At 32.9% G+C, this 18,867-nt stretch overlaps 1 protein-coding gene across 3 annotated transcripts in view; it reads right to left on the minus strand.

The window, feature by feature from the left end:
- The window catches only part of ATF7IP (activating transcription factor 7 interacting protein), an 86,847-nt gene extending 68,525 nt beyond the window's left edge, over positions 1 to 18,322 (minus strand). Inside the window, exon 1 of one of the 3 annotated variants that reach the window (XM_034403534.2) lies at positions 17,301 to 18,322. In XM_034403534.2, the coding sequence (XP_034259425.2) occupies positions 17,301 to 17,479 (179 nt within the window). In that variant the 5' untranslated portion in view covers positions 17,480 to 18,322. Of the gene's footprint in view, positions 1 to 3,871; positions 4,224 to 17,300 lie in introns of those variants that run through there. The other 2 variants (XM_034403535.2, XM_034403538.3) reach the window with 2 other exon arrangements.
- Positions 18,323 to 18,867: the final 545 nt, after the last annotated feature.

The raw sequence follows: 18,867 nt of genomic DNA on the forward strand, positions 1-18,867 counted from the left end.
ATGAAATGCAGTTTGAATAAAAAGATTTCTAGAAAGGCTTTAAGATAAACAAGGATGAAGTCTTGCTCTTAACTTTAGGAAAAATAGTTCTCTAATTTTGGAACTGCGAATGTCTAATTTGCAGCTAGTTTAATACAAATAAATGATAATGATCAAATCTCAATTATCGGGTAAGACTCTGGAAAGGAATTCGAGTGTCTTGAATTATCGAAGACCTTATAGAAGGAATGTGAAATCTGAGAATGTAGATTTTGCTGTATTATTAATTTGCAGTACTGTTAGCATCAGTTATAAGGTCTATAGCTATAGCTCAAAAATTATTGGAGATCTATTAATTCTTCTCTGACAATATAAAACACTTCCACATATATATTATTTTAAAGTCAGTGGTTACTTATGATAGCTCATAGTGAGGGATGATGATGGAAAATGTCCACTCTTATTCAAAGCCTAAAATTAGAAAACTTTCTGCCCTCTAGGAAACTAAAATATTCCTTAAAATATTTAGGGAATTATTAAAATTATTGGTTGGGTAGATCATAAAAGCAGCTTGAGTATGAAATAAATTTCAGGAACTGAATGTTGGTGATCACCAAGATGCCAACTTTATGTATAGGAAGGATAGCAAGGAGGTCCATTGTTAAACTGGCAACCTAATTTTTCATAAATTGCACAATTAACATGATAATGCTGCATCTGTAGCATTTGACCTTTAAAATAACACTGATTTTGCCTCATTTTAACTCCTTTATCCTGAAAAGTATTTCATGATCAGTGTTTACTGAAAGTCACATATTCATTGCAGTTTTTTTTAACCATGAGATATTTTAAAAAGGTATTTTAAAAGGCACACAATACATTGTTTTAAAAATCAATCATCCAAAAGTAACTATAATTTAGTGTACTATTCCAACAATAATTTGTTCTAAATTCTCATTGCATCAGAAGGAATATTTTAAAGCAGCAAATAACTAGAATGAAAATTTTAGGTTAGTTTTCTGATGAAACCTTCTCACAAATGTGTTGTAGATTACAAATTATCTAGTGGAAAATTATAGAGTATAAGCAGTGAGAGAAAAAGTAATTTATCAAAGTTGATTCTATCTCATTAAAAGATTGTATAAGCAAGAGTAGAAGCTGGGTTGTTGCAAAGGTCAATCTTGCAATGTCAGTGAGGCCAGCGTGCTGAATTTTGGGGGTGGAGAAGGAAGAGAAGTAATGTAAACACCAGATTTAATGTACAACTTTAAAACAATTTTTAAATGGAAAGTATATGATGGTTAAGATGTACATCTTATTTATACTGACAAATCAAAACGCAAGGATATAAAATCACTGAATTATTTCAGTGCTTGTATACTTTAATAAAACCTTTTATTACAAAATGATAAAATCATACAGTGAAGGAAATTGAGCTAACAATGGTAATGTTACAAGTCTAGACAGGATTGTAGCTAATCTTCCACTTCTACAGGCACAATGTATCTGAAACGATGCATTGTTGAAATCCACTATTTCCAACAGAAGAATTAAATACATGCTGAAATCTCACATTGAAGTTAATATAATAGACTTTTGATAGAAACTTAGACCAATTATAAAAGAAACATTGCTTGTTTTAATTCCACAAAATAACTGATGAAAAAGAATATTTTAACATTTTTACAGTAAGTCTATTCTTTTAAAATCATGAGAAAACTTAACTAAGTAAAAGCTAGAGTATTTTTGCCAATTAAATCAACACTACAAAACACTGGAGAGAAAGAAAGCATTATACAAAGTGGAAAAGCACAAAGCAAAATAATCCTATCTTGTTTCCTGATAATTATTTGCTTTCTTCCATTGGATTGCAGTAATTATGGAAAATTCTAGATTTAGGCATCAGCACAAATAAACAAAAATTATTTTTGATATTTTAGGTAATAAAGTAAAATATAGCTAATATCTGAAAAATATTCAACCATCTAAAATATTTCATAAAGAAATGTAAGTGGAATACAAATAAAATTTATTAAATGAGGAAAGTGCTTTTCTCTTTTTATAAATTGATTATTTTGCAAAACCTCTTTAAAAATTATAATTGAAAAGATTGTCAATATTCATAAAGTATGCAAAATAACTAAAATGTATTTTGTAACTGATCATGTTTATTGGTAACATTTTTACTGCTTGCTTCTATAACTATCACATTTGCCAGACCATTTATCCCTTTAAAACCCATGCAATGATAAATAAATGCCTAACTTACATAGAAATATTGCTTACAAGAACAAAAATGAAATTGAAACCTTTTTATTATATATTTTATAATAGTGCACATTTTGCTCCTGGAAAATGTGACTTCAAACATATAATTCATATATTCTTAAATTAGCTTTTTAATTAGATATTTAAGGATGAATAAATAGTAATATCCATTAATTTTAAGAGGTTAGTGAAGGGATGGTTTGATTTCCTTGATATGATAATGAACGTGGACATATTGCCTCTCCTCATGGAACTGCTTTTTGAAAACAGACATCCCTCTTGCACTAAGACCCACTGATATTCTGATAAGTGCAAGCACAACCACATCTTGGAAAAGGGATAGGCAAGTTTTGCCCCAAGTATGTGCACAGTGGTCTGCTTTTTCTTCACAAAAGTAGCATTTTCTTAGTTTTTTAAAAATACTATTAGTATTCAGATAAGCAGTCACATATACTACTCAATTACAGTATAGCAGAATTGAATAAAAGGAATTATGTTTTAGATAAACCTGATATAAAAATGTATAGCCTACAAAAATTATGATTTAATGGGCAACAATTCTTTTGACAGAGACGTATTTATATGAGATGTTAATGCCAATCTTATAATTAATAATTAGTAATCCAGTGTCCTGCAGCAATATCAAAATATCCTCCTAAAAGCACATTAAAATTTGAAACAATCTAATATTTTTTCCTTCGGTAGGTGGCAGCACTTTGCTGAACTTATCTGGTCTCCGAAGTTAGAAGGGGTAAGCCTGTTAGCACATGGATAAAAGACAATCATGGAGTACCAGGCCTATACGCTAAACTAGTGAGTTGAAAAATTTCAATGAAGGTGACCATGGCAAATGTCCATGAAGATAGCAGACATCAAACTCAAAAGAGATTCTATCTTAATATCTCGTTTCTGAACTTTGCGCTATTAATTTACCTTTCTTATTTATGCTTCAAGGCAATGCTCATGCAAACCTAAGATACCATTAATAAATCGTGTACAACAAAATAGGAATGTGGGTCATAATATTTTTATGTAAGTGAACCTATATCTCAAATTAATATGCATCAAAAACTTTTTTTAAAAAAAAACTAATACTATTTTACAAAATAGCAAATATAAAAATTTAAGAAGTAATTTTTTAACATCGTATATGAATGCATCGTTTCTGAGTAAATGCTATTCAAAAATAGTGTTCTATCTTGTTTCAGATACTGAAGAATTTAAAATTATGTTTGTAAATATAGTTATATCTTTTACAAACCTTTATGAATGATTAAAAATAATCTTAATATATTTAAAACTGAAAACAAAGATTAACAAACATACCATATCTTGTTTTTTGTCTAAATCAGCTGATGTGAATGTCAAAACAATGATTATACATATTTATGATAATTTTATATTAATGTGACCCTTTGACCCCAACCCTTCACCGAATGACTTTTGCAAACCTGCTGGAATAGCCAAACTCTCTATAATTCTTCATCACAAGCTGAAAACTGAAACAGAAAAACTTCTGTTCAATAGTTTTACTTCATAGTCTAATATTTGTATATATATATATATATATATATATATATATCCTGAACTAATTCATAAAAAACAAAAACTTAATTGCTCTTACCTCTAAATCTGTAACATGTGACTGCATCAGATTTGCTCATTAGCATAGTCATGCTAAACTGCTCCAGAGACAATTTCATCAGCCATTTTGAGGCTGCACTGTTTCAGCTACACTGAAAGTGTGATTAAAATGGCTGCAGTGTGTATTCAGTCTCAGCCAGTAAGAACGTAGCAATGTGTGAAACACTTGTCACAAAGCACCTCCCTCCCTTATGGAGTATACACTATTAGTGCTATTAGTGCATGTGCTGCAGAGATATGGCACAAGTGCTAGAAGTAAAAAACTCACAAGACACAAAGACTGTTTCTGCGAACCAATCGGTAGCTCAGGATATAATATCTAATCCTGAACTGAACTGAATCCAAGCAGCTGCAAGTCCATGTCACATATTATTGACTACAGGAATGAAGCCAAATATTACTGGCAGGCAAGGAATGCTATGCAGGAGGAGCCTGATTTCAATTCCTTTTTTTTTCTTACAGCATTATAAATTCTGCTTGAATCATTTACACTACATAATGTTACAAAAAGAATTTTTTGTAAGATGCTACACAGAAAGGTAAGTATTAGGTTGTTTTTAATCAACTACATGTTTCCAACATAGTGCTTTTAACTGAAAGATCCGCAGTATATTTTAATTCACATCAAACAATTTTTAAAAAATAGTAAATTGCTATAACCTCACCAGGCCTGCATATTTACTAAATAGTTATATTTGATTTCATGGAAGGGAGGGAGGGAGGGAGAAAATATATAAAACAGAATCAATTAAACTGATAGTAAATTAAACAATTATACAAACTTGTCTTAATGCAAGCATGTTAATGAGCTTTTTTCTCAATATGGGATAAAAAATCTAATAAAAATGTTCTTAAGAGTATATATTACAGAAATATTAAATTCTATACCTGAATTATGTACATGTTAGAAGTTTGTTTCATATCCTAAAGAGTTGTTTAGCAAATTTCATTGGCCAGATATAAATATATTACCATATTTTCAGTATTGGCAATATATCTTTTACTGCCCAGTGCCTGAGAATGAATTGCTAAAATTTAAATTAATCAACCCAAAAAATTTTTCAGTGATATTGAAAATTAAAACAAACATCATTCAGTACTACTTAAAAGTCAAGGTGCTTCAATTTCATCAGGGGTATTATTAAGATATTGATATAATGCCTGTCCTGCCTCTCTTACCATTAGACACGATAGTTGGGGTTATTCAGAATTGGAGATTAGCAACATAGATTTCTTATCTCCAATGTAAATAATCCTAATCTTTTACCCTCATTCTTCAGAAACTGAGACAAAAATACTAACACCAAAAGTGCTATATAAATAGATTAAAACGTATATGAAACAACATTTTATCCCATGGGTACTTTGGGTTGATGTCAGTAGATTTCATGTTCCATCTAACCTTTTTAAGAGCTTCTTTAAGGGAGAAGCTCTCTTAAGTCTTGCAAAGAAAAAGAATGCTACCAGATCCCATATTCTTTTTTGGAAGGGTTTCCGCTTGCAAAATAATAAACTGAATTGGTTACATGGTGAGCTATAGAAATTGACACAACATAACCTCATCAATAAACTTGCTGGCCAAACAGGTATTGGTAATTGATCCTGACCACAGTATCTATTTTTGAACATTACGATTTCTAGCATTAGTTTTTATTTGATATAAATGTTTACCTAAATGTTGTACATGTTGTACAATGTTGTACATGTTAAATGTTGAAAATCATAACTTAGTATAAATATCATTCTGTGTGTATCTCAATCAATTTTACTACATTATCTAACTCGAGCCACTCAAGAGTTATCTGAACTATGGCAGCAAATCAATTTGATAAACAAGCAAGCAAACTCCAGCACTACCGTAACAAATTCCAGCATGATATTTATTAAATTTATCTGCTGCCCATCTCGTGGTTCAGGCAACTGAATGGCTTGAGTTAGATAATAGGTATAAAAATAATTCTAGCTTCATTAGGGTCCTGTACAAAGTGTTCAGGGGCCTTTGAAAATCATAGGAGGTAAGTCTTTGTAATTTGAGAGATAGTCAGTTCCAAAGAAGAGCTAGATGGGAAGTTTTAAGCATGAAATGGTAATTCTGACAAATGGCAAAATAAGCAATTTTAATTGCACACTGAAATAAGAGTTGCAATCAGATTCTTTCAATCACTTGTAAACAAAGCCTGGAAAGTCAATACCAATACTTTGAACTGGCACGATCAATGTAGACATGTGCTAAGGAAGAAAAAAATGTATATTGGAAAAGGTTTAAGACAATATGGACTGCGTTAGTTTGGACTAAAGACAAACACAACTGAAAGAGGAATTGCTTGGCTGCCTCAACAGCAGGAAATGGCCAAATGTTTAGGGTCACAAGAGAAAAGTGTGCAGATTCACGTGGTTTTATTAATGAAAGAACTTAGAAAAAAAATCACTCATATCACTGACTGTAAAATTGGGAGTTTTAAAAGTGGTTGATACTTTTGAAAAGAGGACTAAGAACGAAAAACAATTAGAAAAAAAAGAGAAGGCACTAAGCTCAATTTGTCCACATTAGTCTGAAGTAGCAGGAAAACATCCATCTGGAAATCTCAGGAAGACAGTTGGAAGACTATCTTCACCCAAGATAAGATCAGAGAATTACAGCTGAGCATCACTATGACAGATGAACAATAACAACGAAAGTATCAAAAATCTGAAACAGATTATATACAGTAAACAAATGTAGGCCTAAAACAGGACCCTAAGCCTCCTAGTGGGGAGTGACCATGCTATGTTGCAATTCAAAATACTGCAAGCACAAGCAAAGTAACAAAATCAAACTGGAGTCTTTGACTTTAAGAGAGCTGATTTCAACAAAATTAGAGAACACTTGGGAAGGATTTCATGGATAGAAAAACTCAAAGAGGAAACCAAACCAAGAAACTTGGGAAACTTTAAAAAGTGAGATTATAAAAGCCAAGTCACAATATCACTAAATAAGGAAAATAAGAGATCCCAGAAGAAACCAGAATGGCTGCATAAAGAATTCTCTGATAAACTGAAAGGCAAAAAGGATAAGTATAAAATTGTAAGAGATTTGAGTTCAAATCATCAGACCCAGATGGATTCCAGGATCTGAAGCTGAAAGACAGGATCTTAAAACCCCTGAACCATGATCCTAAAGAACGGGGAACTACCAGATGACTGGAATAGAGCTGATGTGGTTCCCATTTTCAAAAAGGGGAAAAAAACCAATCTAAGACACTGCAGACCAATCAGCCTGACATCAATACCTGAGAAGATCCTGGAAAGAATCAAGTGAACATCTAGACGCAAGCAAAGTTATAACCAGAAGCCAACATGGATTTGTCAAAAACAGATCATGCCAGATAAACCTTATTGCATTTTTGGCAAATTGGACCAGTGAAATGCTGTCCATATAATTTATCAGGATTTCAGTAAAGCATTTGATAAAGTAGACCACAACCTACTACTTCATAACATAGAAAAATGTGGGTTAGACAGCATCGCTATCAGATGCATTCATAACTGGCTGATCAACTGCATTCAAAGTGTACTCCTCAATGGAACTACATCTACATGGAGGGAAGAATGCAGTGAAGCACCCTCAATGTTTTGTCTTAAGCCCAGTACACTTCAACATTTTTATAAATGATTTAGAGAAGGGGATATAAGAGGAACTCATCTAATTTGCAGACAACACCCAGCTGGTGGGAAAGGCTAACACTCCAGAAGACGGGCTCAAGATTCAGAAGGATCTCAACAGACTTGAACACTGGACCCTACCCAACAAAATGAAATTCAATGTAAGGTTTTATATTTATGCAAGAAAAACCAAATGCACAGATATAGAATAGATAGTACTTGGCTCAACAACAGTAACTGTGAGAGATCTAGGAATTCTAGTGAACAACAACAGTATTCTGCAGCTGCCAAAAAAACTCAATGTAAGATAAATGTAAAGGTTCCCCTCATACATACATGCTAGTCGTTCCCGACTCTAGGGGGAGGTGCTCATCTCAGTTTCTAAGTTGAAGAGCCAGTGCTGTGTGATGACGTCTCGATGGTCATATGGCCGGCACGACTAAACGCTGAAGGCGCATGGAGCGCTGTTACCTTCCAACCGAAGTGGTCCTTATTTTTCTATTTGCATTTTTATGTGCTTTCGAAGTGCTAGGTTGGCAGAAGCTGGGGCAAGTAACGGGAGCTCACTCCGTTATACAGTGCTAGGGATTCGAACCGCCGAACTGCCAACCTATCTGATCGACAAGCTCAGCGTCTTAGCCACTGAGCCATCATGTCCCCTTAATTAATAGGCTTAATTAACACAGGGATAGAATCAAGATCACTTGAAGTGTTGGTACCACTTTATAATGCCTTGGAAAGACCACACTTGGAATACTGCAAGTATATACTGCCAGTTTTGATTGGCATGATATAAAAACTGAGACTCTAGAAAAGAGTGTGGAGTAGACAACAAAGATAATTAGGGGACTGGTGGCTAGAACATATGATGAATGATTGCAGGAACTGGATATGTCTAATCCAATGAAGAGAAGGACTGGCGGTGATATATCAGTCTTCTAATATCTAAGGGGCTGCCACAAAGAAGGAGGAGTCAACCTATTTTCCAAAGCACCTGAAGGTAGGACAAAAAGCAATGGATGGAAACTTATCAAGGAGAAATCCACTTAGAAATAAGGAGAAATTTCCTGACAGTGAGAACAATCAAGCAATGAAACAAATTGTCTCCAGAAGTTATGGATGCTTCATCACTGGAGGTTTTTAAGAAGAGATCAGACAGTGATTTGACTAAAATAACATAGGGACTATGACAAGTCCAACAACACCAGTACTGATAATTGATGGCTTGCCTTACTCACCAGCAAATCATAACCTAAAGCAGTTGAGATCAAACAGATGACACATCAGAACCTGGCTGAAATGGCTCAGGAGGTTATTTACTGACAGATAAGAAATTAAGAAAGACTTCAATAACTATCAATGAAGCATTCCATGAAAATATTTTTTTAAACAGTATGAAGGTGGTAGGCGTGTTTCAGAGTTTGGAAAAATGTCTGCCACAACCAAGGAATTCTATTGTTGACCAGGAACAATAGAAACAACAAAAAAGAGGAACAACAGAAAAGAGAAGAGACACATAAAGAAATGGAAAAAGGGTGTGATGTATAGGAAATTTCTAAAACTAGTACACTTCAACTTACAACTGCAATAGGGCCTGGAAAATTTGTCATTAAGCGGTGTGATCAAGTGAGACATCATGAAACCACACCAAAATTTTTATGACTTTTTTTTGCTGTGGTCGTTAAACTGATCACTGATCGTTAAATGAAACATTGTGTGGCCTCAATTTGGTACATTCTTCCATTGATTTTCCTTCTCCAAAACTGAGAAGTTTGCAAATAGTAACCATGTGACTGCAAGATATTGCAAGAGTTATAAGTGCAAGTACTATCATAAGTCACTTTTTAGCACCATCATAATGCTGGTCACTAAATGAATGGTACTGCATCAAAAATGGAAAAACAATGAGAACCCTACAGGGACTGATCTCTAGAACATTTTGACTTTAGACTGAACTCGCCGTAAGTGAATAACTATTTATGGCTGTTGCACTATTCTCAGGTTACTAGCATATATTTATGATGGTTGCATTATGTGACTGCCATTTGCAGCCTTCCCAGGGAGCTTACAAAAAGCAAAGGGGGAAGTTGAATTGGATTTGCTTAACCGTGTGATTTGATTAACAACTGAGGCAAAATGGTCATAAAATTGGACATGATTCATTTAACAACCACATTGCTGAATGATGGAAATTCCAGTCCCAATTGTGTTTGTAAGTTGAGGGCTATCTGTAGAACACAACCTGTACTAATTGGCATTTGTCTTGGGAAAGGGTTACAACAAGTACTCTTATTACAAAGCCTTAACCAAGTTTTAGTTGTAAAATAAAATAAAATAGATTGATTAGATAATCAGATAAAACTGAATCTTTCTAATAACTGAATAGGCAGTCCGCAACAATTTGTCAAAGAAAAAACCAACAAAACTGGGAGAAGAAAACTACAGGATTCTATGGTATTTTCCAAAGCAAACAAAACTAAAATCTAATAAGTATATAACAAATTAAAAAAAACAACACTATACCAAAACAAATGTAAGAAAACAATCAATGTAATTAGGAAAAAGATACACTTAAATGATGAAGAGGTTTGATGTGAGATGGCATAATATAATAATGCAATTCCTAGATCCACATAAAATAAGTTTAAATAAGTGATATTTTGAAATAGGAATGTAGCCACAATAAATTAAAATGAACAAATCAGTAAATAGCATCCTCTTGATTATCTGAAGAAAATAGCAACAACATTGTCTCATAATTCTAAATGAACCCCTCTGTTCCCTCAAAAACATGCAATTTCGGTTGGACCAGTTTTATTTATAAGTAGGATTGTTAATCACAGATATGTGCAGAACTGTAAGAAAAAAACAGGGTAGAATGCTGAAACTAAAAATATATTGAAATAACTAGTAATACCACTGGGGTTATCAACAGCCACTCAACACTGAAGCTAATTTTTAATTGGAGAATTATAATGCCCTTCAAAATTATAGAATTAAGTAGGTGGAAACCAGATTTTCAATGGTTTATTGGCATTTTAATACAAGGCAGGAAGAGAGGGAAAAATGTTTAACTATTATTCTTTTTGTATCTACAAAAATGCTCTGATCAGCAGAAACCCAGCACCAAAAATTTGCCCAGCAGCAGGCAGCTATTTAGTAAACAATCTATGAATAATGGTTGGGTTATATTAGCTTTGCTACTCAATTTTCATTATCTCGTAAATAAGAGGATAAGACTATTTAGATCTACTTTTGCTATTATAAACATTCTATCTCCCCTCAGTAGATGCAATTATGTTGTAGTAGAACACTATATACTGCAGGAAGAGGAGATGGGTAGTTTTCAAGTTGGACTTCCAAGCTTATTTTGTTTTCCTCTAAAACATTAGCTTTCAGTGGGTCAGAAGATTTTCCTTAATAAAAATAAAGCATTGAAAACATGGAGACAAAAAAAATCTTCTACACAAATTTGTTCTTGATTAGATGTTGAATATAGTTCAAATAGCTTTTTTGAAGGGGAAGGGCAAAAACTTGAATACCTGGATATTCTCCATGCTGTGAGAATATTCTGCTGATCCAGACTGCTTACTTGTAGAACACAGAAACCTTAACTCAGCAGTGAACTGTAGCTATGTCCATAAAAGGCAATTTTAAAGAATATAAAAAAATCTAACTTAAGGGGCTTAGAGGGAAAGAGATCCTCCAATCAACTAGTTACAATTCACTTTTACCAAACATTGACTACTGGTCAAAAACCAGTAAACAATAAAAATGGAACAATATTTAAATATGTTGACTGATTATGCACCTGAATTGCTTTCTGCTGTATTTTGTACCCCATCCTGTTATTTCCCCAAAAAAAGTTAATTAGATATATCTAATTCTTTTGATGAAAACTTCATTCAGCATTATTAATCAAATTTGTATTCTGCCCTGCTGCCAACAGGTCTTAGCCAATCTGTCTAGACCTATAAGTATATATTTATATAATTAATTTCTATCATGATTGCTCTAGCATCCTTTCAAGGGAAACTATTTTGCTAAGTATGTTCAAGGGACAAGATATGAATGCAGATCTTGGAGTTCTGTATCTGATAAATGTAAATGACTTCCTGTAAAGTTATTGGAGTTGGAGTTATTAATGAAATGTTAGAGAACAGACTAAATGGATGTTGTATGATATATTTTAACTTGCCTGAATTATACATTTCAACCAGTATTCAAAATAATTCATTAAGTTTTGAATAATCAAAGCATAACTGTTGCTATTTCTAATATAAATTTTTATATTAATATTAAATATATTCAAAAAATCGTTTCTGTGTGAACTAAATAAAAATGTTTATGGGACTTTTTAAAAAAAATTATGGTTATAGTCTTCTTTTTGCTATTTAAAAATATCCTGCACTTTTTCATTATTTTTATTAATTAAAATATATTTATTAGTTAAATATATTTCAATATGTTCCAAGAAAGAAGCAGAGATAGATTAATTTAAACTTTTAAAAGTATATAAAATTATGTTATCTTCTGTTGCTGAGAAAGAAAAGGCCTACTGCACAAATTCTGAAATACAATTGCACCAACTTTTAAAATGTAAGTTATAGTCTTAAAAACAATGAAATCTTGGATTGTGAAATTAAATAGATCTGTTCAATGATACAGGAATAAATTCAATGGTAATACTAAATATTTGTAAGTATTTCTGTTTGAAGTCAATAAATTGCTGACTGAAAAGGAGCAATATTAAACTCATTTGCAAGTTAATATATGATGAGGACTGTTTGGAACTGCTCTATGCTGTTTTTAAGCATAATTTTAAAGATGCGCTTATACTTTTATATCATTTAGAATATTGATACCAAAAAACAAAACCATTCAAATAGCCTGCCTATGCAATTATTGTCTTAAGAAACTTTACTATAAAATTCATGTTAATATTGTTAATTTTATTAAATAATTGGTCCAGACAAGTGTTTCTTGTTATGCTGCTTATTTTTCATAATAAAGCTTCTTTTTAAGTCTTGTATAAAGACATTCTTACTAATGGTCAGATAAAAACTATAACAACTACAAAAAACTAAATACCCAATTTTTATACACAAGCTGGAACCTTAGAGGAAAACTGAATACTGTAGAGGGAAATTTTTCAGCAGATAAGTTTTTTTCTCTCTGTTAAGAAACTTTTGTTATATATGATAATTTACGAATCCCCACAGAAACAATTTTTACTTATATATTGCAATCTATGTTTCCTAATTTTAAATAATGTAACTTTTCAAAAAGTTGATCATTTCTATTTTGAAAATACTATATTAGATAATTAAATCATGCAAAAATTGGCAGTATTCCTAAATAAAAATTACATTTTGATATTGTTTAAACAAAGATTAAGTTCCTTAATAGAAATCAACCCGACAAATTATTATTTTTAACAGCAACTGAAAATGCTTTTATTTAATGACTTACATCACTATAGTAGTTTATCTTAATGAATGACATACTTTAAAATCACTAGTAAGATTTTGGCAGAATAACTTATAGTGATTGGAAGGGAAAAAATCTATCACATTAGTATGCTGAATTATTAATCAAGCACACTTAAGATTAGTGTTTGATTGTCATGTAATATTTTATGGATATAACGTGTATAGTAGTATAAATACATGCTTAACAATATTTCTCCTGAAATGGAATTCTTTCAATTACTAAGCAATCTTTATATTAAAGAGACACCGAGCTTTATATCATTTGGATGTGGTCACTTAACAGCTTATAAAAAGTAAAACAAAACACAGCTATCAGCAAGTTAACAATGCAAATATTTAACTTTGTACATACGTTTTTATTCATACTACTTGTTCTGTTATTTATGGTATTGTAAGATGCTGCACAGAGTCATTTGGTAGTGAGATGGATGGGACACAAATTCAGTAAATAAATAAATGAAATACTACTTCTGCACTGCTGCTATATTTGCAGTTTGGTGCGTGTTCTGTAGTGTAATATAAAATACAAAATTTATAAAAAACAAAAACGTCTCCAAATTCACAAAATATACCATCCTTGATATTGAGTATTTTAAGTTGACAATTTGGAATATTAAGAAATGTATGAAGAACAATTTTAATGAATTTTTCCTGGCAGTTTCAGTTAATATAATTCATCAAATTATCAAGGATCAAGCAGACTTCTCCGACACTGTAGGTGAGGGAAGATATGTGTCTGTTGTTTGTTGACTAGGGAGCACTCAAACAGCAGAGAACAGGAAGTTGGATCAACCAATCAGCACGCAGGATACATAGTTGGGTTTGGGGAGGTGTTTATGTCAGCCAATCTATGGCCATCTACAACCTATGCTTATTCAACCACCCCTTTGCAGTGTAGGTATGCGGTGATAGCTAAGGGCAGTTGCGGGAAACTCTAAATCGGCCTTAATACTATTGGAGTTTACTGCTTTTTCAGCAAAATGGTTTCTTCGTACCTCCTAAATGTATTATAAAGGATTAGGATTCAGAGCAACTTGGAGCGTGTAAACAAAACATAGAAAGAAATAGAAGTTTCACTGCATGTATGAAAATAACATTGGACATAGCCTTACAACTTAAAAATTCCTTAGGTTAAAGTAACTACCACAAAGAAATATTGCAATGTACAGTATATAAATACATGTCAAAGTTCTAATTGTCCATGTTCTCTTTATAAATTCTCAATTATCTTGCTTTTCCATTCCTCTCTTTTATCCAGCAGTTATAAGCACTGAGAATACAACATCTTCAGGGTCTGTTTAGAATTCTTCTCTTTATCCGCTTTGTGTCTTTTTTATTCTCTTCTGTATATCTGCAAACATTGGGGATTCTCCTTGCAAACCTCATGAAACGCCCTTATTGTATCTGAATCGTGGCTTTTTCGACTGACAGAATGAATCTCAGAAAATAGTATTGATATTAATTTACAAGGGTAATAATTTTATACATTTCTATTATCTTTATTTATTAATAAACAAACTTACTATTATTATCTCATACTATCATTGGTTATTTGGGATCTTTGTATATTTTGATTTATAAGTTGTTGTTTTTTATCTGATACATAGTTTATATGAAGGCATAACAATAAAAAGCATAAACCTTTATGAAGGTTTATCAGATATTCTTTTTAACTACAAGAGTATCAATAATAGTTAGAATACTTAAAAGTGTAATTTTAAATTTAAATACATTAGGGCTTAATAATCGGTTTTGAAAGCACTATTGAAAGCTTAAGTTTCCAAACATTTCTAGTCAACGCAGTCACTCAGAAGAGGCTCATGCTTTGTCTCACCTTTTCTGAGAAGGGCAATTTATTACATATGGAATTTTATGAGCATACTCACAAACAGCTTCCATGGGACAGCTATGGTGACATCTATTTACCAGAAGGGAAACTGAGCATGTTGTTCCTCATCACTTCCATAGCCTCAACAATGCTATCAGATTAGTTATCCCACTCCACTGAGTAGCTTTAGACAAAAGAATTTATGATAACCCAAAATATTGTAAGCCAATCTAAAATATGTTCTTGACAATGCATCTCTTCTTTTCCAACAAAACAAGTCAAAGCAGTTTTTTTTAAAAAGGGGGGATTAGAATTAGATTAATCTAGCAACAACTGAAAATATTATTTTCCCTTTATACCTAAACATATGGCGTTTGAAAAAACTCTTTTAACAAACAAAAGGTTTTCCTCACTGTTAAGTACCTTTTATCCCCATTAGAAGTGAAAGTAATTTGGAATATTTTTTCAGCATGTTTGGCCTGGAAGGAAAAAAATAGTATTTGCAACTCTTTTTCCTTACATTACAGCTCTATAAATTAATTAACCAAAAAATGACTGAAACCTGGAGGTTTTTTCTCATGATAATTATATTAAACCTATGTAGCCATTCTTACACTATCAATGTTAACCTACCTCACAGAGTTGTTGTGCATATTAGATCTTGGCATCATTCTAATGTAATTTGAGATCTTTTGACAGAATGGAAGAATATAAATTTAAAAAATAAAACTTCTGAACAAATCAGAAGTGAAAGAATATCATTCCCTCTCAAAGACTAAGAACAATTAATATTTTACAAGCCATTTATAGAACTTATAAAGATAAATGTGAAATAAAAATGAATTGATATACAGAGCAGGCTTTTTCCCAAAACATGTAGCGTAGTGTCCACACACACATCCAAGTAGGGCACTGGTATGTCATTTCCCCATTGTGCTTCTTGCACTCAGAGACACCAAGACATAATGCCATAATGAATGATCAATGTGCATTACAACATTCGCTCTTCTTTGTATTGCAATGTATAAGAATGAAAGATATGCATATACACGGCATACAGTTTTTCTATTACTTCCCAATACACTGATACATAATCCTTGAATACAAAAACAAGATTTGGAACCCTTTAATTACTTATTCACACAGAAGATTGTGCCCGTAGTTTGAGGTTTCATAAAATATAGCAGTTTAAATCTCACCATCAATGTATTTTCCACAACAGAAACTAGAAACCGGCAACATTATCTACCATGTTCAGAGTGGATAGCATACTTACTGTTAAATTCAGATAATTTTGCTGATAACTATGCTGGTTTTTAAATAAAAGCAAAGAAAGTTATTTGTGAATAAAACACACACTGATCATGCAAAACAAAGGGAGCTCTCTTATTTATTTTAGGAAAAAGCTAGAGGTCATATAACAGTGTAGCAATTTTAAAAGTTAAATAATATTTGCAAATACTGCTAATTTTGATATAATTGTCATATTTATAAACATGGCAAAATTGCCATACTATTATATACCACTTTCCCAGAATTAAAAAACCCATAAATCAGCACAAATAGTTCTAGAAAATACTTGAAGCATTTTGATTTTAAACTACAAAACTATAGTAATTTTTATATGTTTCTATGTAATACATAAATGAATGAGAATTAAAGAATTATATCCAAGTTTTTATTTTATATTCTAGCTGTATTGCCAAGTAGTCTTCCGTCTTCTTTATGTTTTTGACAATTTTGTCAATATTTTAGCAGCAAAGTTTTAAATCCATAGCGAGTATCATTTCAAGCAAATATCTTTTCTAATTAAGACTATTTTTATTTATAAATCAAAACAACTATTTTTCTCTTAAATACATATGAATGTTTTGTGTGTGCATTTGTGTATATGCACACAAATAAACAAAGGCAGAAACATTAACATATATTAACAGTATATAGATTGCAAACATACACAAGACAGTAGTCTTCTTGAAAATCCAACTTTTGAACACAATCCACAACTGGAAAAATCTCTCCTTTACTGTAATGAAAAGGTTATTTTAATTGTTGCCCAATCATCCAAAGAGCAAAATGAGTAAACTGTTGTCTTACATAATACTAAAAACTCTACCTTATTAATTGTATTATTACTTTCTAAGTTTAGTCTATTCTTTAACAACGCTGTCAGTACTTTCACTTTGTGTATTTAGCTCCTTCTCAGGGCTACAAATCAGGACATTTTTTAAACTGAACATATACAACTAATCAATATCCAAATATTTACATTTTAATGAATAAATAAAATTAAACCTGTGTTAAAAGACAAACAAAATTGTCCCACCTTACCGTACTTACCTTAAACTCAAATAAATAGAAACATCAAAAAACAGCATAACCCAGCCAACGTAATTTCAGACAGACTTCAGTAGCAGAGATATAAATTAAAATAATACAGTACTAACCGATTACATGAGATTAAAATCAGGTGTCCTCGACTGTTCATAAATCGGGGAAATGGCCGCTTCCTCTGAAGAAAACCTCCTCGTCGTGCAACACTAGAAACGAGGGTTTCAGGCGCGCTTATGCAATGCGCATGCTCAGGCACATACTTCCTGCCAGGATACAGGAAACCGCCACCCATCAACCAGCGGTGGGAGGGGGGGGTAAGGAGCGAACGGAAACTACCGCCAGGAGCGGCAGTGAGGAATCCGGAAATTTTTCACCGCGTCAGCGATTTGTACAAGGCAAGTCGGAGGGGAATCGATAAAAAGGAGAAAGTCTTCCCTCATAAAAGATGCCTGAGGAGAATTGTTTTTAGGTGTACTGGCTGCCACCGTTTCCAACACAAAACCTGACCTGTATCCAACACCCGCTCCCTCCCTCCCCTCGGGGATTGCAGCAGTACCTGCGAGTAGAAGTCTTTTCGCCGCCAGTGGTTCAGAGCGCTGCTACAAGTGCTCCCGTCCGCTTCCACTGCCGCCGATGATTCAAAAAAAAGAAACACACAGCCTACAGCATGTGCTGGGCCGTTATGCAAATGAGCTGTGATTTCCCCTCCCACTCTCTTGGCCACACCTCCTTTGAAAAAGCTGAGGGGGCGGACGTGCGAACGGCATTCTTTCGCCGGCCAATCCGCAGATCGGCCGTTTCGACGGTTATGCAAATATTCCACAATTACTTAGCATATTTTGCTGGAAACTCCTCCCCTTCTTGCAGTAAGGAAATTATTGGTTTGAGCGGCAGATAGTTGATAAGCGAGTTAAGGTGGAACGGAAGTCCTTGTTGATTGTTAAGCTAGAAATTGACGGCAGTGGCAGCAGGAGAAAGTGCTGCTACAGTTTACGAAGCTGACCGATGTAGCGTAAACTGTCTCGGCTGGATCGGTTGGAGTTACTTCGGTGTATCTGAATAGCTTTGAAATCAGCATGTTCCTGAAGAGAGGCTTCGTGTTTTGTACTGTTTCAGAGGAGTCCTCAGTGTCAGTGAAATACAATTTCTGTATTCCATGGTAAAAGTAGTGAATAATGTTGCCACACTTTGGAGGTAACTATTGTAAAATTAAGCTGCCGTACAACTGTTAACTCGTGACATATTTGGAATATCAGTTACGTTCTGATATTCTCACAGGCAAATCTATAGCGTCTACTTAAGGATCAAGTAAACGTTGAGTTCGTTTAGGGTTATTCCTAAGGAAAATAAGTTCACTATTCAATTGTTGTTTTTTGAGCTGTAGGTTCTTTATCCACAATATATCCATTGTGAATAAAATGTTATGTAATAAAATAGCTTTATTATAAATTGAATGTATCCATCGTATTGAAGCACAATACATTATCTCCACATTTTGATCTTCAGTTGGGAAAATAATTTTAAGCTAGAAAATAATTGAATTGTTATTAAATGGGAAATAGGAAAGGCTAAATACAAACATACCTTGTTTGCTTTTCTAAAATCATACCTTACCAGCTGCTTTTTCCTCTCTACAGTGATTTTCCACACCCTTTTCCCACAAGTCTTTTCTTCCACATA

This window comes from Pantherophis guttatus, chromosome 7, assembly GCF_059756535.1.
Source record: "Pantherophis guttatus breed Tessera chromosome 7, ASM5975653v1, whole genome shotgun sequence".
Lineage (NCBI taxonomy): Eukaryota > Metazoa > Chordata > Lepidosauria > Squamata > Colubridae > Pantherophis > Pantherophis guttatus.